Source organism: Vulpes vulpes, chromosome 13, assembly GCF_048418805.1.
Source record: "Vulpes vulpes isolate BD-2025 chromosome 13, VulVul3, whole genome shotgun sequence".
NCBI classification, from domain to species: domain Eukaryota; kingdom Metazoa; phylum Chordata; class Mammalia; order Carnivora; family Canidae; genus Vulpes; species Vulpes vulpes.
In genome coordinates this window covers 40430915-40456796 of record NC_132792.1, presented here as the reverse complement: position 1 = coordinate 40456796, position 25882 = coordinate 40430915, and the positions used below count along the sequence as shown (strand labels likewise).

Here is a 25882-nt window from a genome sequence, read left to right as displayed (position 1 = left end):
CAGCCATGTGAGGGTGCACGCACTGGACAGGGAGACGAGTTAGGAGAGGGTGTCGTGGCCCTTAAACACGTACTGACTGAATGGAAGAGCAAACGAGAAAGGAGCAGCCTGCCATTGACCAGAGTGCTTAACTTTCACACCAGAAAAAGCACTGACCCAGATCTTCCAGGGGGAAAAAAATCAGAAACGAAAGATGCTAAATTAGCAAATGATAATCAGCAAACCTTAATCGAGGACAAGCCTTTTCAAACCCTGTGTATCGTCCTCCCTAACATGGGGCTGTGCCTGCAGAGCCAAGTCAAGAGACCTATCCTAGGCTCTTGGGATGGTCGTGGGTCCTGTCTGATGAAGCAGATTCATCAAATGAGCTGAAAAAACATGCTCAGGCCGCAGTTCCTTTTCACACACTGCTTGAAAGGTCAAACTCGGTGAGTTAGATTCAACCTGGAAGCAGAGATAAAAGTGCCGAGGGAGAGGAGTTGAGACGTGGGACCTGTAACATTTTCACCGGTGATCGGTGACGAGAGAAAGAAGTCTGTGTGTTACTTTTCCAAATGACGCTTGAGCTAGTTAAAAATAGGTCAGGCACTGAGAATTCAAAAAGACCAGCATGATAGAGAAGTGACCACTTTTGCATTTAAAAAGAAAATTAAAGCTGAAATGAAACCCTGGATTTCTAAAAGGGGATCCCAGGAGAATTATTGATAAGCCAGGCAGGACCCAAAGGAAGAGACTTCCTGCTCCGAACACTCTCTTGGCCCAAAGACTCTCATGTTTTACCACGAGACAGGCCAGAGCTTTGGGTGGCAGTGAATATCGAGGAGGATAGCATTTCCAAAACTTGCTTCATCCTCAGCATCACATTGGCGTGTGAAATAATAGAAAATATATGTGTTGCTCTCCACCCCTGGTTCCTGATTCCTGACACTGAGCCCCTAAATCCTTTGGAATTTCCTGGGTGAGAGGAGAGCCTTTTGTTCTAATGAAGCAATTCTTGATGGGCTCCTGGGTGGTTTCAAGAGGGAGGCTGCTCCCCAGAAAGATCAAGCCATAATTAGAAGTTCAGCACTTCCAGCCCCACCCCCAACCCCCCCAACCCTCCCAGGAAGAGGAGAGAGAGCTACAAATTGGGTTAATGATTGGGTCTAGATGATCAAGCCTCCATAAAAATCCCACAAGTTCAGAGAGCTTCCAGGTCAGTGAACAGATCTGAAGTCTGGGAGAGTGAGGCACCCCAACTCAATGGGGCAGAAGCTCCTGCACTGGGCAACACTTCCAGAGCTGTGGCTCTTTTCGTCCGGCTGTCCACCTATATTCTTCATCATATCCATGATACAATAAACTAGTAAATGAACGTCTCTCTGAGTTCCGTTAGCTGTGTTAGCAAATGGTGGCACCCAAGGAGGGAGTCCCATGGAGCCAGTGTATGGCCCGCCACTCCAGAGTACAGGTGACAACCTGCGGTCTGCAATTGGCTTCTGAAGTCAGGGCAGGCCAGAACTGAGCTAAATCCTAGGACTTCAGGCTGGCATCAAAGAGTCGCTCAGTGTGGAAAATGCACACCGGTAGGGTCTGAAGCGCAATGTGGTGGGAGTAGGAGAGGGGAGGAGAGAAACAGGAGGCCTTCTCCACTTGGCCCAGCACATGTTGAAATGGGAGATTTCCAGGCCCTCCCCTGGAGCGGCTGAGTCAGCAGTGCCTGGTCTGCACCCCTGGACCCTTGTATCTGGCAGGTGTGGCCCCCTCAGCAAGAGGGGAAAGCACATCTGCCCACACACAGAATCCTGGCTTCTGTCCTGGCTCCATTTAATCAGAATTAAAATAGTGCTGGGCATGTTCGAAGTTTGCTACGTGCTGGGTACTGTGCTAAGAGCTGTATGTGTGTCTTCGCGTTTAATCCCCCAACATCGTTATCAAGATGGTGCCACCAATTCATCAATTTTTCCAGATGAGAGAACTGGGCCTTTGGGAGGTGACCCCACTTGGTGGCAACACCAGAACCCAAGAGGAGCCAGGGGCCCCTGGGGTCAAGTCCCAGCTCTGCCATCCTAGTCCCCTAGTTCTGCTCGGCTGGGGTTGAGGTGAGCACCTAAGGAGAAGGGGTGCAGCCACGCTCTGTAAGGCGGAACTGACTGCATTGGGCGGGAGGGCCTCCGAGGCCAACTGTGCCTGCGGTTAGCATGTTTGTAATTCAGACAAACAGCTGCTGATGGAGACGTCACTAAGAAACTTAGTTTCTGGATATGACACCCAAAGCACAGGCTGTAAAAGCAAGAGTACATCAGTGGGACTACATCACACTGGTAGGCTTGGCAGAGCAGGGAAAACCAGCAGCAGCATGAAAAGGCAAGAATGGGGGAAGCTATTTTACAAACCATATATCTGATGAGAGGTGATATGCATCTGATAAGAAGAAACTCCCGCAATTCACTAGCATAAAAAAAAATAAAAAATCACCCATGGCGCCACAGTGACTCAGTCAGTTAGGCATATGCCTTGGCTCAGGTCATGATCCTGGGGTCCTGACATAGGCCCTCTGTATCAGGCTCCCTGCTCAGCTGTGAGCCTCCTTCTCCCTTTCCCTTCTTCCTGACCCTGGTCTCTCTCACTCTCTCAAATAAATAAAATCTTAAAAATAATAATAACAACCTGATTTAGAACCAGGCAAAGTATTCAAATAGACATTTCTCCAAAGAAGACACACGACTAGCCAACAGGTGTAGGAAAAGATGCTCAACATAACTAATCAACAAGGAAATGCAAATCAAAACCACACCTGTCAGGACGGCCGTTATAAAATTTTTTTTTAATTTTTTTTTTATTTATTTATGATAGTCACAGAGAGAGAGAGAGAGAGGCAGAGACACAGGCAGAGGGAGAAGCAGGCTCCATGCACCGGGAGCCCGATGTGGGATTCGATCCCGGGTCTCCAGGATCGCGCCCTGGGCCAAAGGCAGGCGCCAAACCGCTGCGCCACCCAGGGATCCCCCGTTATAAAATTTAAGAAAAGAAATAAGTGTTGGCGAGGAAGTGGAGAAACTGGAACGCTCACGCACTGCTGGGGGGAACGTAAAATGGTACAACGCCTATGGACAACAGCCTGGAGGTTCCTCAAAAACTTAAAACTAGAGCAACTATATAAACCAGCAATCCACCCCTGGATATTTACCCCAGAGAACTGAACACAGGATATTTGCACTCCCATGATGATGCAGCATCATTCACGACAGCCAAGAGGGGATACAACCACGGCGTCAATTGACGAATGAGCAAGGAAAACGTGGTATAGACACACACAATGGAAAATTATGTAGCCTTTTAAAAGAGAAGAAAATCCTGTCATATGCTGCAGCATGGAAGAAACTTGAGGACATCAAGCTATGTGAAATAAGCAAGTTGCAGACGGACCGATAATGCATGATTTCACTTCTTTGAGCTACCTGGAACAGTCAAATTGACAGGAATGGAAAGTAGAATGGTGGTCGCTAGGAGCTGCAGGATGGGGGAAACGGGGAGCTGCTGTTCAAGGAATGTAGAGTTTCACACATGCAAGCAGAAGGAGATCTAGGGAGGCTAAACGACAGTGTGCATACAGCTAAGGTACACTAGGAAACAGAAGAGGATAGATTTCATGTTACGCGTGCTTTTTAAGAACTAGTTTTAAGCTTTAAAAAATGATTAACACAATGGTTCAAAAGCAATGGTAGTCCCCTAGCAGCTTACTGGGGAGGGAATTAGAAGCCCAAGTCATACACAAGTAACCACAGGATAGAGCCTAATTGATTGAAAACACTAGCAACAGTACAAATGCATACACGCGTCATAGTAAATACAGACATCTAAGGGCAGTTGGTTAACGTTTGGTGTACCTTCAACAAGAATCTACACCTTAGGGTTAGTTATTTAAGAGATCTTACTCAGAGATCCACATTCCAGAAGCATCTAGAATTCCAGGTCTGTTCTGTCTCTATCTACCATTGCTTCTCTTCGGACCGTCAGACAAAGCCTCTCACTAGAATACTGTTATCACAGTGAGAACAAACGAACGAGGGCTCTAGAAGTCCCTCACTACACCGAGAGGCCACTGCTAACCTAGCGCCTCCACTTACATAGATCCTTGCACCATCATAAGAAACTGGGTTTTTAAAACAGAAAAATCCCATTCGAGGGGCTATTTACCTTTTTAATTATGACATATCCAGCGTTGGTTTGGGGATCCGTGTCAATCCCCAGCCGTCCCTCACTGTCTCCCTGTGTGATACGATACAGGATTTTAGAACTCCCGGTGAGTGGCTCATCAGCATCTGTGGCCTGGATGGTTAAGATGGTGGACCCAACTGCTGTGTCTTCAGCAAGAGTTAGGTTTCCATACTAAGAAGAAGAAAAAAAAAAAAACGGGAAGGAAATGAGAACATCCATTGTCATCAAGCATAATTGCCAAAGGACGAATTTGTCAGTGTGGGTTCACGATGAACACAGGTCATAATTTGCGCCAATACTGACCATGCATCTTTCCCACCGATAAATATGTGGCAGTTGATTTTGACATCAGTCATCCTCATAGACTGATATCCATGGCACCAAGAAACCATGATGAACCTCATGATGGCAGGCACTTTACATATATTATTTTCCTTAATCTATAATCCACCAAGGAAGAGAGGGTAAGAGCCTGAACTTTGGAGTCAAACAGCCTGGGGATGAATCCTCGGCTTGCCACTGAAGAGCTGGGTGACTGGAGGTCAATCACCTCATTTCCTCAACTCTTGGTTTCCTCATCTAATGGAAACGATAGCAATACAACCCATGTCCTGTTTGCTGTGGGGTTTAAGAGAGATAAAGCATGTAAACCCCCTGAATGCCCGACCCAGGATAAGGCCTCAGGAAAGATAAGCAACAAAGCACCCTATCAAGCAGCTCTACTGTCACCTCCATTTGGCAGAAAAGCAGAGGATTGAGGTAAGCCCCACCCATGGGCACATGGCCAGTGAGTCACAGAATTGGGCCTCACGCCCACGCTTGTCCAACTCCAAAGCCCGTGTCTATAATCATTGGCCCAGACCACCTCCCACCCCTCCACTGAAGCCCCCCACCAGATCATCTCTGCGGGCATCATGACCTTAAAAATGGTAGCAGGCAGGGCCTGGGCAAGGCCTGGGGCAAGGACAGATGCCCACACGCTCTCTCTGGGGTGCCGTTCACATTTCCAACTCCCAAAGATTGATGTTCTTACCCTCAGTGTAAAACCACCATCTAGATGGGACACAAGCAACCACAACCCAAGGAAGGCTTTGTGGAGACTGAGAGGGAGTGGGCTCTCCTCCCGCTCTGTTGGGGGAGTGGGCTCTTCCTCTCATTGCGTTCAGCCCACCTCTTGCCATCCAAACCCCCTCATAAACCACTCCCCTTTCTTCACCACGGCCTCATTCCAATTTTGATTCACGATCACCACCACAGGGCTCTGGGTTGTCCCACAACTGGCTTTAAACGTCACATAACAATCTAGTCAGAAGGGCTTCTCTGTGTCCCAGAATCCATACAGATGGATTCCCCTCTCTAAGGGAAGCAGTGGTCAAGCCACTCCCAGGTGCCAAGCCCACATCGAAACAGGTGGATGCTTTTCTTGATGTTCTCAGCTGATCTTCTTTCTCCTTTCTCCTGCTCTTTCTGCCCAGTTTTCCTAATTCTTGCAAATGTCTTAAGCACATTCTTGTCTGGCTTAGCCGAGAGGTCAGCTCCTCCTTTCCTTCCTCTTATCCAGTTATTGCAAAAGGAGTTTAAATCACCCCCATATTAAATTTTTGACTAAAAATGCTTGCTTGAGGGATGCCTGGGTGGCTCAGTGGCCTGCCTTTGGCTCAGGTCGTGACCCCGGGTCCCGGGGTCGAGTCCCACATTGGGCTCCCCATAGGGAGCCTGCTTTTCCCTCTACCTGTGTCTCTGCTTCTGTCCCTCTCTCTGTGTATGAAATAAATAAATAAATAAATAAATAAATAAATAAATAAATAAAATCTTTTAAAAAGGTAATGCATTTAAATGCAGATGGGTAGGGACACCTGGGTGGCTCAGTAGTTGATCATCTGCCTTCGGCCCAGGGCGTGATCCTGGAAACCTGGGATGGAGTCCCACGTCGGGCTCCCTGCAGGGAGCCTGCTTGTCCCCCTGCCTGTGTCTCTGCCTCTCTCTGTGTGTCTCTCACGAATAAATAAAATCTTTAAAAGAAAAGGTTTGTTTGAAACCTAGCAGTAATCCATTCATTGTCACAAAACACGTGATGGCAAAATGCAAGTAGCCACTCAACTCCTTCCAATTTGACAAAGATTGTGGTTGCAGCTTTTAAGCAAGCCCTTGGAAGAAACGAGCCATTGGCAGTAGTTTGTTACGGATGTTCCCAGACACGATAGCAGTGAATCGATTGTTCCCTGAGGATTTCCACTGAAGGTGGTGTCTGGCTTTGTCACCAGTGTTCTGATTAAAGCTGCCTTTCAAGTCTGGGATGTTTCCTAACCACTCGTTGCACCTTTATCCCAGAAGCAAGGGTCAGGGCCAAGTAATACGAATGAAGGGAAAACAACAGATGGAAACTACTCACGTCTGATTTTTCAAAGATGGGGATCTGATCATTGATATCAATAACGTGGATCTCCACCTGACACAGGGTGTTGAAGTCTGAAAATCAAAGTCACATCACAAACATTTTCGTTAAACGGCGGGCATGAAGAGCAGAAGCCTGCAAGAAACACCTTGGCAAGTGAAGCGACAGTCACAGCTACGATTCTGCTGACGACGTGCAGTTTTTGTGGGGATAGGGCTCTCTGCTCCCCACCTGCACCCACAGGCGGCCCCAAAAGGAGGCTGCAGAGAGCCCTGAAAGGAGCCCCTGGGCGCCCCCTGTCCCCCAACTGCCCCCTCCCAGATAAGGCTTGTTCCTGCTCAAGACTGGATCTTTTTATTTTTGCCCCTGTGAAGCAAACTCTCTTTCCCAACTAGCAAAACTTACGTAGCCTTCCAAGCCTAGCACAAAACTACTTCCAGAAAGCCTCCCCAGAGTAGCGCAGCCGGCTGTCTTTCCTTCTCCGAGCGCTTCTACACTTACCGTCCTGCATGTCCTCTGTCCTCTGTGGTGGGAAGGTCGGGTGCGCATCCCCTTTCCCCCAAATCAGGGAGGAAGTGGGACAGTTAGCCCCCTTCTGGAGCCCTGGCTACCCAGACCGTAGGAGATAAGAGCAGGTCAGAAGTGGTGCACGGAAGCCGGGGGGAAGTGACACAGGCTTTGAGGGGTGTGTTTAACAATTCCAAGACGTGCTCTAGGTTGCAGGTGCACGCTGGGTCCAAGAGGGGCACAGCCTACAGTGGGGAGGGGGCGCCGGGGAGCCCCAGAGGAGAACTGAGGCACGAGGCCCTCTGTGCCGAGGCGTAGAACGGCTGGGCCTCAGGGCTCCGGAGTCCCACTCTTGAGGTCTGCCTCTGCCACTCATCGGGTGTGTCAGAGCTCAGCACGTCACTCAAGGCCTCGTCGCCTCAGCTAGTTTATATACAAAGCCTGGCCAAGCAGAGCCACGGTTCCCGTCAGGATCCCTCCCGCCACCCGTGTGCCAGGCTCCAAGTGAAGGGCCTCACCTCATCCTCATTGACTCCATCTAGTTCGCCAACGAGGAAGCCACCAGGGAAAGCAGTCCAGCAACCCGGCCAAGGTCACAGGCAGGGCGGGTGCGGCCAGGCCTCCACCCCAGGGGGCCCGAGGCCTCACGGCCTGTCCCACCCTTCCCCTGCCCATCCCAGGGGGCAGCCAGGAGCAGGGGGACCAGAGGGATGACAGAGGCAGGGCAGGTCCCCTGGCGGCAGCCTCGCCTACAGACCAATGTGCAGGCCTTGCTCTTCAGGGTCTCCTGGGGATCGGTCAGTCCACCGCACCCCACACAGTCCATTGACCCCCCAGCCCCTGCCCACAACCTTCTGGGTCATTCTCCTTGAGGAGCTGAGCCCTCCGGGGTCCTGACAGCACCCCCAGGCAGTCTAACCCCACAGAAGGCATCAGCGCACCAGATGTGAGGCGGGCTTCTGATCTACCAACAACTGAATTAAAACAGTGGGCGCTTATTAAAGCCTCCGTCGATCCCCAGAGCATTTGCAGACAACAAGAATGGCCAACTATGGGGGAGAAGGGGTCCCAGGGCCTGAACTCACTGGCTCCCTGCTCTGCACACCTCACCTGGGCCAGTCGTGGCCTCCCGGGGAGCGAGCCCTCTCTGCTTTTGTGTAAAACTGTGTTAAGCTTAATCTCTAGGCTGCCATAGAGCACAGCTGAAGGTTGAATTCCACTCGCACACATATACACACATATATCTGTGTGTAAATCTGCTCTACGATCTGCTCCGTGTTTTCTGTAGATGTGTCATGAGCATAGACCAGTTTCTAACCTGATTTCCACCTGATGCTCTTACAGCCTTCGATTGCTTCAGGTCTCCGTGCATTTGCAGATGGAATCCCTTCTCCTTTCTAAGCCCTGCGCTATTTTGTGACGGGTCGTTATTCATCCTTCCAAATTCAGCTCAATGACAGCGCTTCCAGAAAGCCTGTTCTCTCTCCCTCCGCCCAGTCACTCATTTCCTTCATGGGCCACCTTGCACACGGTTCTTGTAATTTCTTTATTCATGCGTCCATCTCCTTCATCATGAACGCTCCTTGAGGACGGACACTAGCTCTCATTCACCCGAGTAGCCTCAGTACCTTGAATGGCATCTCATGCAAGGTAAGTGCTCAGTAACTGTTGGCTCAAAGAATGGATGGCTAATGGTGGGAAATTGCTAATTCATCATGATTTGTTACACTCACTTCCATTGTACCTCGTAACAAAATGCTAGACATATATTAGCCCCTCAATATTTGCCAAATGACTAACCTCTTAAAGGTCTGTTTTGGGGGCCCGTTAAACTCCAATCCTCTTCAGTATATCAACATCTTTACAAAGGAAAATGTGAGAGGCGGTGTGAAACAATGCTCTTTTCTTCTTTGTACCTATAGAATCTAGGACTCCTAGTGTAATGATTACTGAAGTCTTTGGTCATCTGAGATTGGATGCTAGTTAACTCAAAGAAAGATTCTTAACCTAGGAGTGTGTGTGCCCCTAAAATCAGTCTGATTCTGAATATGTTCTGAATGTGTTTTAGGGTGTCTGTGCACAACTGCCCAAAAACGTGTGCACTTGTTAGAGAATGCCAGTGTTCCTCAGATTTTCAAAGGGTCTTGTGATCCAACAAGGATTAAGAATCACTGTTTTGAAATTGTATAGGTGTAAGGAGCAATATCTCCTGAGGTCAAACGGCCAGCTGGAAGCTGATAGAAGACAGAACTTTCCCAAAGATGCATTTCTCCTCCACTTTCATACAATAGAGTCCTTAGAGTCCAGAAGAGGGAATTGAAAAATACAATTAATATTCTGGTTCATGGGATCCCTGGGTGGCGCAGCGGTTTGGCTCCTGCCTTTGGCCCAGGGCGTGATCCTGGAGACCCGGGATCAAATCCCACATCGGGCTCCCGGTGCATGGAGCCTGCTTCTCCCTCTGCCTCTGTCTCTCTCTCTCTCTCTCTCTCTCTCTCTCTGTGACTATCATAAATAAATAAAAATTAAACAATTTAAAAAAAATATTCTGGTTCATGATCACAGTGGCCATGAGAGGCCTTGTTGAGGCCTTGCTGACCTTCAACAACAAGGAACTCAATTGATGATGGCCCCACTGTGGTGCTCTGACATCCATCAGCCTGTTTGCACTGAGGCCTTGCTTCTCATGCTCAGCCAGTGACTGAGCAGGGCAGGCATGCCGAGACAGGCATGTTCTAGGAGAGCATAGACTCCTCCGATGAACTACTTTGGACCGCCGTGACCTTGGCCGACTTGCCAACTTTTTTCTTGACTCTTAGTGGTCTATGGTACTCCCACCAGCCTTTCTTCACTCTGGTCTGATGGCTCTCCCAGGCTTCCCTGGACACTAGCCCACCCCCAACATTTTTTTTCTCATAGGCCTTTCCCCTAAAAAATCCTCATACATTTAATCTCCTCTTGGCATCTGCTTCTCAGAGGACTGGAACCAATATGATAATGTTGCCCAAGCTATAACTCTGGCCTCGGCCATGTTGGCCCAACTGCCTCTGTTTTCTGTGTGAGTCTTACAAAGGAAGCAAGAACTCTCAGACGGCATCCTGTAATACACCCAGGCATCAGAGCAGCCTAACAAAGCACATCTCCAAGGAAAATGGGTGTTTTCCCTTTTGACAATGAGTGTGATACTAACCTTTGTCAGACACCTGTACTGTCAGGTTGTATTGTGGAGTGTCTTGCTTCTTCAAGGACTGCTTAGCCAACTGGAACACTCCTGTGTAGGTTTGGACCAGGAAGAGTCCTTCCTTGGGAAATGCAGGGATTTGATCCACAATTTTGTATGCTAAAACCGTGCTGGCAGTGTTTTCTTCATCCCTGTCATGGGCAATAAGAGTCCCAATGTTGCTCCCTGTAGAGAAGGAATAAAGGGAATCCATCCATTACAGGTTCTATTTAATCTACTGTATTCAAAATGGCTTTACTGGATACCCAGGTTCCTAGAAAGTACTGTGAATAACTTTGAGTAGCAGACTAAAGTTCTTTCATTTATTTGGTTCTTCTCTTCCCATAATGCAGTGTGTTGAGCAGTATATTAGTCTGATAGGGCCAGTATAACAAAGTACCACAGACTGGGTAGATTTAACAACAGAAATGCATTTTCTCACAGTTTCTAAAAGCTAAACATCTGAGATCAAGGTGTTGGTTTCTTCTGAGACTTCTCTCCTTGGCTTGTCGTTGCCTATCTTCACGTGTCTTCACACGGTCATTCCTCTGTACATGTCCGAGTCCAGATTTTCTCTTTTTAGTCATATCAGATTAAGACCAACACTAATGACAGTATTTTAACTTGAATACCTCTTTAAACACCCTAGCTCTATAATAGTCCCCCTTTGAAGTACTGAAGGTTAGGATTTCACCATATACTCTTGGGAGGGGAGACACAATTCAGCCCATAACAAATAGTGTCCTACAAAAATTCATGTCCACCTGCAACCTTAAATGTGGCCTTATTTGGAAATAAAGTCTTTGCAGATGCAATTAGTTAAGGATCTTGAGATGAAATCATCTTGGATTTAGGGTAGGCCTATATCTTGTGATGGGTATCCCTATTAGAAGGAGAGAAGACACAAGATACACACGGAGGAAGTGGCCCCATGAAAGGGGAGGCAGAGACCAGAGTTAGGCCATAAGCTGCCAAGGAATGCCAGGAGCAACCAGAAGCTAGAGAAGACATGAAGAATTCCTCCTAGCTATCACTTTGATTTTAGACTTCTAGCCTCCAGAATGGTAGGAAAAGACATATCTGTTGTTTCAAGCCAAGTCTGGTAATTTGTTACAGCCATCCTTGGACACTAAAGGACAAGACAAATGTAACTAGACAAGGACAAGCCCACCACAGCTGGCTTCTAAACAACTTTATGCACCACCAACCACAGAGGCTGACTCCACCCCAAAGATAACACAGGGCAAAGAACAGGCACACATTCCCTGCCTTGCTGTGGTTTATGACCCCATGTATTTTATTACTGTGAGTGTTTCAGTCCAGGGAGTTCCAGAAGACAGAGGCTATGACTCACTACTCCCTCCAGTTCTGGGTGAGTTGTAATAGGTTCTGGATCATCTTGCTCTGCGAAATGAGAATTATGGCTTTCCAACAGGCAGCAAAAATCCCCCCTTGGAGCTAAAACTCGACTACATCCCAGTTGTGGAGTTAGGTTTCACCCCTTCCCCAATCAATTTGCAATTTGCATCCATTGACTTATGTGGAAATTTGAAGGCATTTTATGGAGTTAGACGGTAAGCCCCCAAAGGGCAGGGACATTGTTTTGTACCTCTTTTAGGCTAAATATAAAGAATAGACTCAATCTCTGTTATAAGAATTCCTGGTCCATTAAGTCTACTACTTGGCACCTTGTGAAACACTGTCACAAAACAGATTCTCAACTTTAGAGAGGCAAATAGCTCCCTGGGCCCCTGAACAATTTATTCTACCAACAATGACCCCTGGCCAGTTTCAGAACCCTAGTACTATCCTCTTTCTCCAAAGGTAGGCAGCTTCTAAAAGGGTTCCTAATAATCCCCACCATACTGATGCCTTGGTGTAACCCCCTCCGTTTGAGTGTGGGCTGGGTCCAGTGACTCACTTCCAATCAATGGAATATGATGAGAGTGATGGATGCTGCTTCAGAGATTAGGTCATAAAAATACTGCCTTTCATCTTACTCACCATTTTTCAAGCTCTCCGTGCTCCTCCAACCCCCCCCCCCCAGTTTTCTCTCTGAATCATAGGTCATATCCAACTGAGCTGCACCCTAATTCCTGACTCATAGAAACTGTGATATAATAAGTGTTTGTTTGAAGCTGCAAAGTCTGGGAGGGGGGGTTGTTATGCAACAATAGATATCAAGTACACCGAATGTTAGGCCATATACAAAGAGACTGAGGGACCATCTGGAAGGTTCTTCAAAGATCCTCTGCCTTCATTCAGCATCACAGACCAGAACTCTGTGAGGTTTTCAAAAAGGATGATGCCACAAGTATTCCTTGGCTATTGTCACTCATTCCATTGTTACACAAGGTCACTGTTAGAAGATTCTTCCTTGTAATTAACTAAAATCCTTCATGCTGTCTTTTAACCCTTCCTGCTGCAGAAAGCATTAGAATAAATGAAAACGACAGGCCCTACACAGAACACATGGACGAAAGGCCGCCTATACAGAATTTCTGGCAGCAAGAAAAACAAACAAAACATGCACATTGAGCAAACAAGCCACAGGAGCAGTGCTCATCATGCTGCCAGAATGGCACCCACTGTGTCAAAAATGTGTAGCAAGAAGAGTAGAGAGATCAAAAGAAAATGATGAGAATGTCCACAATGTATGGGAGGATCTGCCTACAAGGACAGCAAAGCCCTAGGAGCAGCAGTCGTAAGAGACTGCTGACCTTGTAAGCCTCTGAAACTTGAACAAAACAACAAACATATTTCAAGAAATGCCAGCCTATTCGACCAATGGGCTCATCACCACAGAGTAATAGCCAAGACTTGTTCCGAATCCAGGGAAGTCATAAAACTCCCAGAAATCCTAATGTTCTCGTAGTAGTTGCCCCTGTACAAAACTGAAGCTATCATTCAACACAGTAAAGGGAAATAAAGCAAGTCAAGAACAAAAGGACAAAAAAGTTAGGACTTGAACTTTATCAACCAGCTTCATGAACTATTATTTGATTCCTAGAGAGGGAGGATCAAAGGTCAAAAGTCAACTTCCATTTGTAGTGCTTACTTATGGCAGGGTATCTGATACTGGATGTAAACGTTTATCTAAATTCTTTAGCAAATTTGATGAGATTTTACCTGTTACTGAGATTTTTAGAAGGCAAATAAGAATCTATGGGAAAACCTTGCAAATGAGATAACCTTATGTATGTATATAGGATACTGGCATAAGTGGTTATGGTGCCAGTGGTGGTGGTAAGGGCGGAGAAGTAATAGTAGTTAATAGTAGCAGTAGTAGTAGTAGTAGTAGTAGTAACAGTAATAAGTGGTGGTAGTAGTTATAAAAGCTCCAGTTTAAGAACATTATACAGACCTTGTTTGAGTTGAAATACTGTACGGTGTGATTCCCAAAGTGTATTCAAATCTCTACGCTGTGCTAGACACGCGTAAGTGATCCCCGCCCATGCTTACCTGCCCACCTCTTACCTGGTAGAGAGGAGAAAGGGATTGCAAAGGTAGCATAAGGAGGGCAGTTACCCGGCTTTGAACACCTCTCATTTCTTACCTATGATTTCATTCTCCTGGACCTCAAATACAGTCACGGCAGAGGGACACGTAGGTGGATTATCATTAATGTCTTTAACTTTCACACGAATTTGCAGTGGGATTGAAAGCAGTTCTCCATTCTCATCCTTTGCCACAGCATAAAAAACATACTACAACAGAAAGATCAGTGTTAAGATAAGACTCCTCCATCATCCCCATTTAAAAGCGGAGAAATCAGCTATTTAATTTACCCCTTTATTTCCAATTTACTTAAAACAGGGAAACGAGACAAAATGAAACAGGTCTGGTCTGTGGGGGTGCTCTCCTGTCTCCAAAAGCAATAATGTACTGGGGTTCAGACGCAGTTTGGCATTTGGGGGCATTGTTTTTAAGTAAAATCGAATCTGTGCTTGGTTGTCCGTAGGCACAGGACTCTGTCTTTGTTGCCTGTGAAACTCTGCCCAGATTTACTCACCGAATCCTTTTCTTCTCGGTCCAAGGGCTGAGTCACATAAATACTTCCTTCCTGGTCAATTGTAAATGGGAATCTTGGCAGCTTCTCCTTGTCAACCAAGGAGTATTTCGCACCTGGCTCATTCCACTGCACCTACAAGGCCCAGAGTGAATTGTCAGGAAAGATAGGTCAGGACCAAGAGAACTGGAAAGGCATAAACAATTTTCTAGTTCTCAGTTTGAAATTTCTGACAATCTTGTTTGTATGTCTGTGTTTTTTTATGACCACTTCATATTCAACCAAAAATAAGCCTTTTTTCTTCTTTTTTCCACCAAGTTACATTGCTCAGAAAAAGCACACATGGGTATTTTTCTCCTCTAAAGCAATTCTTTGTGAACCCTCTAAGGAGGCTGTGGGTTGTTCTTTTGGAGTCTGACTGTGGAGCCTTCATATCCATGAAACATCAATTTGAGTAACAAAATGTACTTTGCAGCCGGTAGTATCTGAGGACAAAGCCATGATGGATGACAGGCTTCTAAAACTCACCAGTGAAGATGGTAAGAGTAAGAGGAGACACTGTAACCTCTTCTCCACTCTGCATTTAAGTAAGACAAATAGTACATAGATAAAGCACATTCCTCTCTTAAATACTTTTTTAATTTATTTTTTATTGGTGTTCAATTTGCCAACATATAGAATATTTAGTCTTAAAGACTTCAGAGATAAGAATAATTGCCAACTCCTACTGTTGTTTGTAAACAACCTAGCAAAAAAGAAATAAACTCAATAGTAAGACCAGTCCACTTGCTAGAGACAGAGCGCGGCCTCTCTGATATTCTAATACTATTAATAACACCTACTGGGGAGTTGCCACATGCCAGGTGCAATTCGAAACACTTTCAAGTGTTATTTCATTAAATTCTCAAAGATTTCACTGAGGTAAATCAGTGGAGACTATTGTTAAACCCATTTATGAATGAAGAAACTAGGGCACAATGTTTAAGGGACTTGCCCAAGGTCCTATGGCTATCTGACATTTCCAGACTGAGCTATTCTCTTAGACCAGCTCAGGAAGGGTATCAAGGAGCCACTCTGGTCCCTTGTTAGTTATTTAAGTACCATCCTCTTGTCCAAGGTAAAGACCATGTTCTTAGTTCTAAAGGAGCTCCCCTGTGTCCTAAAAAATTCAGTCTGACTTCTTTTCTCTTGAGGTGTCCCCCTCCATTTTTCTTCCTGGGCTTCAAGACACCCAAAGTACTTTTCCCGGGGCTGGGTATTAGGTGCAGCAGGCTAAAATTTCTCTACTTCAACAGCCCTGAGAGCAAATAAGTATGTATATTCTTTTTTAGCATTTATAAGTCCTTATGGGGATAACCTAAATAATAAATAAGACTTTGCTAAAGGCCTAAGTCTGAAATTCTCCTGGTTGTTGGTCCTGACACATTTTCTTAGGTGGAAAAACAGGATACATCTTGCTTTCATTCTTTTTTTGTCCTCCCTGAAGGTGAAGTTCATTAATTCAGCATTTCAACAATTAAACATCCTTTTAAGATAGACAATAGATACAATGGGATGGGCCATTCCAATGCCTCTTAACAACAACACTCATTCAGAAAAACCTTATGGAAACTACAAACTGAGACTCGTAACATTAATACCTTTTATCCACTTTCACAGATACTACCTCTGAGTTAATCTCTACAACAACCAGAGAGGTGTTATTATCCCCATTTTATTGATGAGAAGTTGGGGCTCAGAAGAATTAAATAGCTTACTCATGATCGATCATTAAAATAATGAAGCAGGCACATGGGTTTGGTTATCTGCTTCCAAATCCAGTGCTCTTGCACTAAACCCACAGCTTTTGTGTCAAGCAACCTCCTGATCTTCCAGAAAAGGTAGAGCTGAGTGGAGCCAAGGGCAGATTTTCAGGATCTAAGGTAGGAGGAGATCCTAGGGTAAAAGCTTCAGCTGTGGGTGGAAAGAGGGGGATATGTGAATGAAGAAGAGAGGCACATATAGGACATAGAGTTGCTGGAGGGTGATCTCCAAGGGTACAGGTTGCCTGCTTGACTCCTACTCTTAGCCAGTCCTATGTCTGTCCCTCAGTCTGTGATGGGATGAGTGTGCTGGATAAAGATTCTCTCACAAGAAAAAGAAGCAGCTTTTCAAAAATATTTACTATTCCTATTCAAAGCACGTACTTACACATGATCTGTGCATCATATACAACCCTCTCCAGTACAGCCATATCCTGTTCTACTGACAGTAACAAACATTAGTGATATCTACTGGGAAAGGGAAGGCTAACAAAGTTCTCTTTTAAAGCTTGTGTGCATGTATGTATCTGAATCCCAGCTGGTAAAGTCCAGAGCCTGCCCATGATAATAAACTAATAAACTCCAACACTTGAGGCCAGAAACTTTATCTACTTAGTTTGTCTTATAATTATACTGTGTAAAAATGTACCAAATAAATATATTAGTGAAGACCAGAAGGGTGGGCCTCTACAAAATGAGGCCATTTATCTAGTAGTCTCAAGACATGCTTTGGGTACTACCTGAGTGATTTTGAGGGGGTGAGGATCAGTTGAGTTTTCTACAATCTCCAATAGTTCTGGTGCTTTCCAAATATTCTCCTTCACCATAATATCCACAGATGTGCTGTCACTGAAAGAATTCTCATTCTGGCCTCCCATGTCCTTCACTGAGACCACCAGATTGTAGTTAGAATTCTTAGTGGGATCCAATTCCAGAGCTCCTATGGGAAATAGGAGAGAAGAGAAAAGGAAATGTCTTCAAAGTTGACACAGATCTAGGTCCCTTTTTTCTGACTCAGACAGTCCTGTGAGGGCATCGCTTGACTTACCATCACGGGTAAGTGAAATTCCCCCCGTTTTGTTGTTGATCTGAAAGTACATGACGTTGTTGATCTTGGGGAGCTGGATGACAATTTCATAAACAAGCTGACCATTGGGTGTGGCTGGATCATCCAGGTCTGTAGCATTGACATACATGAAGGGCTTTCCTGTTTAACAAAATATACCCAGAGGGGGGAAAAATGGATATTAATTGAAGTCCAAACCAACCATAGCCACTTTTATCTTCTACAAGGCAGAGAGAGAATGGAGGAATTTATACCACTGGAGAAATAAATCTTTATTCTACTTCTTTAAGCTAAGATGGTGTTTCTCAAAGTATGGTCCAGGGACTTGTAGGGGTCTTAGAGATTATTTTCAGGTTGATAGAGTCAAAACTCATGCGTGTATAAAAGATCCACCAAAGCACAAGATAATTCAATTGATTTTAGCATAAAGGAGTATCAAAAAAGATATTGATATAGTTTCAGGTTTCATATTGCCACCAGCCTTTAGGAAACCACCACTTGGGGGATCCCTGGGTGGCGCAGCGGTTTGGCGCCTGCCTTTGGCCCAGGGCGCGATCCTGGAGACCCGGGATCGAATCCCACATCGGGCTCCCGGTGCATGGAGCCTGCTTCTCCCTCTGCCTGTGTCTCTGCCTCTCTCTCTCTTTCTCTCTCTCTCTGTGACTATCATAAGTAAAATAAAAATTTAAAAAAAATTAAAAAAAAAAAAAGGAAACCACCACTTGTGAAGTTCTGGTGTAGTACCAAAGAATATCCACAATTATCTGAAAATTCTATTACAATACTCTTCCCTTTTCCAACTGCATTTCTGTGTGAGGCCAGTTTTTCTTTATATGCTTCAACCAAAATGGCACATGGCATGCAGAAAATGCACATGGCATGCAGAAAATGGCACATGGCATGCAGAAAAAGACACAAGAACTCAATTATTTTCAACTAATTGACCCAATTATTAAAGAGATGTGCAAAGATTAAAACAAATTCATTCTTAATTATTCCTTTTGTCTTTGGAAAATAGCCAGTTTTCATTAAAATATGTTTATTATTACTTACGATGAATTAAATTTTTAAAACTCTAATAAAATAAATATTGATAGATATAATCAATGATGTACTGGAGCCAGCTCATGAGAGCCAATGGTTGCATTTCTAAAACTTTGTCAGCTAATCATTAACACTATTGGTAGCTTAAAATAAGCCATGGGGGAGCATTTATACTACAGAAATTGGAAAAATCTTACAAATCAGAGTTTTTCCCCTCAGGGAGATAGCTATTAAACATTTACCAGCACATCATTTTGTAAAACTCATATTTTTAAAAGAACGCAGGAGCCCTGAGACCAAAAAGTTTGGGAACCACTGATCTAGAAGAAATCTAGTAGAGAAAGAAAGTGTAAGACTTGGAAGATTTTTTACTTCGCAGAATTCATAAGTGAGTCTAGTTGTAATCTCAGGGACAGAGATGCTCCAGGTAATAAAGTGGAAGGAATAATCTTCCTGAGTTATTGGAAGTGGGCATTGAAGAGAAAGAGAGAGAGAAGATTAAGTAACATAGAGGGAAGTTTGACAGTGAGTTGGTAGAAATGGCCGAGAGTCTTTCTGAGAACTCAGAAATCTAATATTCACATATATCATATTCATATTATGACATAATGCTCCTTCATCTCCCCAGATCTTCAATAAAGCCATACGTATACCTATGCCTTGATGAGGGACTCTTATGGAAATGAAGGATAGAAGCAAAGTGTAGGGGATGAGCTGTAAGCAGAAGTTGCAAGTAAGAGAAGAAAGGTACTGGGAGCCAACAGTGACCATGAGCATGAAGATTTCTGAGAGAATTTAGGAGAATGTGCTCACCTTTCCAGAGTATTCTTCAGTGTCCTAAAGCTGTAAGGTGTTCTAAAGCTCTTTCTAGAATCATAGTTCTCAACTGGGGTGACTTTGCACCCACTTCCCCTCCAACAAGTGACATTTGGCAATGTCTGGAGGCATCTTTGTTGTCACAGCTAGGGGGTAGGGGTGGCCACTGGATCTGGTGAGTAGATGTCAAGGATCCTACTAAACACCCTACCGTGCACAGAACAGCTCGCGACAAAAAGAGAATTATTGGGTCCAAGATGTCAATAGTGCCAAAGCTGAGAAGCCTTGTCTTAGACCAATGAGGATAATAAACTAACTCCTGGAGGACTGCTGTGAAATTTAAGCATGACAGGAAGTACTTAATGAATGATGCTGCCGCCCTCAGCGCCACAAATCTGCCCCTTCTGCCTCACACTCCTGCACCTTTCCACAAGTATCTCTGGACTCCTGCCGCTTACCTGGCCGAGAGTTCTGTCTTACTGAGCCTTCATACTTTAGCTGGAGAAATGTGGGTCGATTGTCATTGATGTCTTTCACTTCTATGGTGATGGGAACTGGGCCCTGCACCGTAGCTCCTTGAGCGTTCAAGGCTGAGACCTGACGTAGAAAGGAAAAGGAAACCACCTTGAGAAGTCTGAACTTCATATCCTACGCCCGAAAGTCAGTTGAAGGAAACGAGAGCTCCAAGATCCAAAAACCTGGTGACTGTAGGGGAGAAAGACACCTATAAAAGCCCCATATTGGGAGCTACTAAAATAGGGACCCAATCAGTTAAACCCCACTAATTATGGCCGCATTTTCCCAGTAGTAGGGTAATGCCTGACACTGGACATGCTTCTTTTCTAAATAGAGTTAGTGAAATAAGAACACTTCGACCCTTATGGGTATGGAAGTGCCATGTCCTCATACCGAGCAGTTTAGTGGCCAACTTGCAAAGCCAATAGAAGTTACCAGGTGGGAAGCTTTTGCTTGCTTTTCTGTCCTACAATTAGCTCTCTACTATTGCTGTGTGTTCAGATACCAACCATGAAAACCTAAGGAGGGCAAAGAGAGAGGTCTCTTTAGTCAGAGCCTCTGATTGTTGATCACTTCTGCTTCTTGAAAGGCCCATCCCAGCACTGATGCTGCCTTCTCTGTGGGTCCAAAGTCCACGCAAGAGCCACAGGCAGATACCACCGAAATATCAGAGAAGCATTGGCTTGGTTTGATCCAGGTGCTTACGCATGGCCGTACTTAAACAAGTAATGCCAGCTGAGGGCCTGGGCAATTTAAATTGGGTTATGCTGCTTAAAAAGCCTTAGGAAGAGGGTATCTTTGCCACACCCAAAGGGGCATCCGTTTGGAGTTGGTAAAAAAATGGACAAATGAGGTTTGCAAAGCATGTCATTAACATCAAGAGAGCCGTAACAGGATTCTGTGACAGAGATGAAGGTGCCAGTGACACTTCCAGGACGAAGCTAAAGGATGCTCAGAGAGGTTGGAGTTAGGTTCACCTGGAGTTTGTGAACAGCTCTTGTTTCTCTATCCAGGGCTCCGTTATGATACAGAAGTCCATCTGGTTGTATCTGAAATATGCCATCTGTCTCTCCAGTTAGTTTGAAAGTCATAGCAGGAGGACTGGCCTTAAACTGGGAAAAAGCAAAAATCAGATTAGATTGTAAGGACAAACAATGTTGTTTGTAGAAAGTCACCAATTTCAGGTAACATTTTCATTTGTATAATCACTAAATAAGATCCGAGTTTTAAAGTGATACATTCTAGGGGCGCCTGAGTGGCTCAGTCGGTTAAGCATCTGCCTTCTGCTTGGGTCATGATCTCAGGGTCCTGGGGTTGAGCCTCATGTTGGGCTCCCTGCTCAGGGGGGGAGTCTGCTTCTCCCTCTCCCTCTGCCCCTCTCCACCCCCATGCTCATCCTCTCTCTCTCTCAAATAACTAAAATCTTTAAAAAAATAAAGTGGTACATTCTAAAAGTTTGCTCAAACATTAACTATTTAACCTTTAAAATACATTCCCCTCAAGAAACAATGTATGATATAATTTAACACATTGACAAAAGCCGACCGATCTTTAAATTGTAGCTGGAGTTAGCTGAGATTTTTCTGAGAATATCTGAGAGCTTTAACGTTGCTAGCTTCTAAGGAACATTAAAAGAGATAACTTTATTGCTAGGATAAAAAAAGATGTCTTCCAGTATTTCTAAACATTGTGACAAAGATTAAGAGCTATTTTAATATTAAGGAAAAGAATTTAAAAGTAGCTTTAACTTGATAAAATTCTATATTACAATCTCTTAATTACATTTTCAGAAGTGAAGAAAATATCAGTAATTATTCATGGAATAGTTATAGCACTTTTAAGACCACAAGAACAGAAAAGTCATATATAAAAAGCAGATATAAAAAAAAGCATATATAAAAGTTTGTTCAACTTCATTAATAATTTTAATATATATTTTTATATCTTTATTGATGGATTAAAATCAGTAACAGCCAATATTGTAAAGGATGTAAAGAAACACATGTATTAATGATGGAAATTGACACAAATTTCCCTTTGGAAATAACTTGAGGCATAGAATGTAGCCTTTGATAGCAAACATCACTAAACAGAATTTATCCGAAGGAAATATTTTTCAAACAGTAAACTTCATGTATGTAGTACTAAGTAGCCTTCTTTACAATGCTGGAGAGTAGAAAACTTGTAAATGATCAAAAATTAAAGATGATAAAATGATTACAGCACATAAAGTTGACAGAACATTAATCACTAAAATGTTCATTCTATAAATTATGAAGCAGCATGAGAAAAAAAATGATATTATGGAAAGTAACAAAAGGAGACTGTAACAGCAAACCTAAACTATGATTGTAAAGTACCAAAAGGTTTCATGTCAGTGGGCAAGATATGGAAAAAAAATAATTAGTATGTTAAGTGGGTAGAACTGTGGGTGAATACTTTTTTGTGTTTGCTTGTTGATATTATGTTGTTTATATAACAAATGAAAGTATTACTATTTTGTGTTTTAAGGATATCAGTGGGAAAGTTGGAATGAGGATCTGAAAAAAAAAAAACTTTCCCTCCATATAAGCAATGAGAAACTGGAAAAAATTGTAAATAAATATCAACTTTTTCAGAACCTTGGAAAGTAACCAAATGCTTGCAAAATCCAAGGAGTGTTTATTTAAGAAAATTACTAGCAATAAGAACCAAGCTGTGTGATTACATTGACTTGCCCTAATTCCATAGTCTTCTCTTAAGATATGCAGTACCCTTGAAACCCAACAGCCTCACAGCCAGAGTATATGGAGGGGGAAGAAAGGGTTTGGAGTTCCCCCAAACCCCCATTCCCAGACAACTGCTATTATCCAACTTATTTGGAAGTTCCCTGGAAACACCTACTCAAAGGGCTTGTCTCTATTTGACCTCAGAGTTTACGCATTACAAGCAATTTTTCTCTTGAGGAATTTGTCAAAAATAATCTCAGCAATTGTTTAACATTGCAGCTACCTGAGGCAGTGGTAACAATTGCTGCAAACAAGAAACTGACCACTGACCAAAATACTTAAAAGAGTTAACCTAGGGAGTAAGATGACCCTAGGGGGCATTGAAAATGTCCAATATAGGAGCTCTTGGGTGGCCTTGTTGGTGAAGCATCCAACTTTTGATTTCAGCTCAAGCCATGATGTCCGGGCTGTGAGATTGAACCCTACATCCATTTCCACACTCGGCAAGGAGTCTGCTTGAGATTCTCTCTCTCTCCCTCTCCTGCTTATCCCCCCTGTTTGCACTCTCTCTCCTGTTCTATGTATAAAATAAATAAATAAATCTTTAACAATAATTAAAAAATAAGAAAAGAACAAGATCCAAGTAACTGAAATCAGGAATGTAAATGGGATATCACTACCAACACCACAGAGATAAAAAAGGGTTAATGAGTACACGATAAGTAATTATTTCCCCCACAAATTAAACAACCTCAGTGAAATGGATGAATTCTTAGACAGGCGGAAATTATCAAAACTGACTAAAAAATAAATAGGAAATCTGAGTAAAACTATAACAAGTAAAGAGATTGAATTAGTGATCAAAAACTTTTATACAAAGGAAGGTCCAGTACCAGTTGGCTTTTATTGGTAAATTCTACTTAACACATAAAGAAAAAAAATAACACCAGATCTTCACAGATGCTACCAAAAAGTAGAGTAAGGAATACTTCCCAATTCATTCTAGGAGGACAGTATCATCCTGACATGCAAATCAGAAGAGACAACCCAATAACGCTGCCGACCAATTTTCTTATGAATATAGATGCAAAAATCTTCAACAAAATACTAGCAAACTAAATTTAGCCACATAGAAAAACAATTATATACCATGACCAAGTGGAATTTACACCAGAATATGAGGCTGATTCAACATATGAAAATAAATTAATTTAATACTCTATGTTAATAGAATAAAGGACAAAAACCAAATGAATATCTCAATAGAGGCAGAAAATCATTTGACAAAATCAACATTCTTTCTTGATTAAAAATAAAATACTCAACAAACTAAGAATAGAAGTTCATTTCTTCAACCTGATAAAGACATCTAAGAAAAACCCCACAGCTAACCTTATAATTAAAGACTAAAAGCTTTCCCCAAATGATCAGAAATAAGAAAAGAATGCCCAATCTTGCCACTTCTATGTAACACCAAACTCAAGATCCTAGGCAAGAAAAATAAAAAGGATCTAGATTAGAAAGAAAGAAGTAAAACTATCTCTATTCATAGATGACATGATCTCATATATGGAAAATCCTAAAGAATCTAAAAAATTTAGTATAGCTGATACAGAAGTCCAATAAGTTTGCATAATAAAATATTAATATGAAAAACCAATTGTATTTCTATATGTTAGCAAAGAACAATCTAAAAAAGATATTAAAAATAAAATAAAAATGATATTAAGAAAACAATTCCATTTAAAATAGGATCAAAAAGAAAATAACACTGCGGGATAAATTTAACCAAAGAAACATAATATTTGTAAAGTGAAAACCATAAAACATCGCTAAAAGAAATTAAAGAAGATCTATATACATAGAAAAACAACCCATTAAAATTAAAAGCTTTTGCGCTGCAAATGGCACTATCAAGAAAGTGAGCCAATAATCCATAGAATGTGAGAAAATATTTGCAAATCATATATCTGATAAAGAGCTTGTATACAGAATATAAGGAGCTCTTACAACAATAAAAGACAAATGACCCAATTAAAAAATAGGCAAGAGGTTTCTCCAAAGAAGATACACAATTAGCCAATAAGCACTTGAGAAGCTACTCAACATCATTCGTCATTAGGGAAATGCAAATCCAAACCACATACCCCCAAAGTACTATTTCACCCCCACAAGGATAGCTGTAATAAAAAACACAGATAATAACAAGTATTGGCAAAGGTGTAGAGAAATCATGATATGTAGAGAAGTCATGGAGAGAAACCTGTATACGATGCTGGTAAGAATGTAAAATAGTTCAGTTGCTCTGAAGAAGTTTTACAGTTCTTCCAAAAGTTAGACTCTGAATGAACTACGATCCAGCAATCCCACTCTGAGGTACACATCCAAGGGAATTGAAAACATACATGTCGTCACAAAAAGTTATACGTGATTGTCCCTGATGCCATGATTCATAGTAGCCATAAATGTCCAACAATTGATAAATGGCTATTCAAAACGTGGCATATACCCATACAGTGGAATATTATTCAGCTACATAAAGGGAATGAAGTGTTAACATCTTCTACAATATGCACGGACTTTGAAAAACAGGCTTAGTAAAAGAAACCACACACGAAAGGTCACATGCCTGACTTGATCTACGTTAAATGTCCAGATAGGCAAGTCTACAGATACTGAATGTAGATTTGGGTTTGCCAGGGGCGAGGAAGGGAGGAGAACAGGGATGGCTAATAGATACAGTTTTTCTTTGAGGCTGATGAAAATGTTCTAGAACTAGATAGTGGTGACACTTGCACATCTTTGTGACATATTAAAAATCAACAAATTGTGGGAAATATCAGAAAGGGAGACAGAACATAAAGACTCCTAACTCTGGGAAACGAACTAGGGGTGGTGAAAGGGGAGGAGGGCGCGGGGTGGGGGTGAGTGGGTGACGGGCACTGAGGGGGACACTTGACGGGATGAGCACTGGGTGTTATTCTGTATGTTGGCAAATTGAACACCAATAAAAAATAAATTTATTATAAAAATAAAAGAACGCAAAAAACTTTTGTATATTTTAAAAGGATGGATTTTATGTGTGAGCTAAATCTCATGACAAAGAAGAAAAAAAAATGACCTGTCTCAGATTTGCCTTCTACTGTCTTATGACCTGGAAACCCCTAGACTGCTGAGCTGGAGCTGGTTGCAAATCCTCAACGAAACAAGTTTACGGCTGTTTGGTTCTTTAGGTCTTTTTGTTTGTTGTTTGCTTGTTTGTTTTTAAGATCTATTATTAGGCCATGGACCAGCCTCATGGGGCAGTGAACTTGTTTTGCGGCTCCCAAACCCTGGCCCCAAACACTCCAAGGGGCGCTCAGCGAAGGGATCTGCACAACTCCTCCTGCCACTGCAGCACAGAGCCCCCAGTGCACCTTCCCGTGATGGGGTTTGCTCCCTCTTCTCCCCGTACAAAGATAGAGACCTGTTTTCTAATCTCTGCTCTGCCATTAATTTATTGAAGCCTCAGTTTCCTTATCTGTAAAGCAAGCCAAGGGTACCAAAAGTTCTAGGGCTTTTCTAACGCAGAGATTCTGGGATCTCAGGAAGGACATCCC

At 43.2% G+C, this 25882-nt stretch overlaps 1 protein-coding gene across 3 annotated transcripts in view; it reads right to left on the bottom strand.

The window, feature by feature from the left end:
- CDH17 (cadherin 17) overlaps window positions 1-25882 on the bottom strand; it is a 61446-nt gene that overhangs the window by 18760 nt on the left and 16804 nt on the right. For all 3 annotated transcript variants that reach the window (XM_026014941.2, XM_072734320.1, XM_072734321.1), the window contains 9 exons: window positions 20553-20687; window positions 19518-19656; window positions 17182-17340; window positions 16874-17073; window positions 14335-14466; window positions 13879-14029; window positions 10293-10508; window positions 6593-6669; window positions 4180-4371 (listed from right to left, as the gene is read on the bottom strand). In XM_026014941.2, coding sequence (XP_025870726.1) covers window positions 4180-4371; window positions 6593-6669; window positions 10293-10508; window positions 13879-14029; window positions 14335-14466; window positions 16874-17073; window positions 17182-17340; window positions 19518-19656; window positions 20553-20687 — 1401 coding nt within the window. The remainder of the gene's footprint in view (window positions 1-4179; window positions 4372-6592; window positions 6670-10292; window positions 10509-13878; window positions 14030-14334; window positions 14467-16873; window positions 17074-17181; window positions 17341-19517; window positions 19657-20552; window positions 20688-25882) is intronic.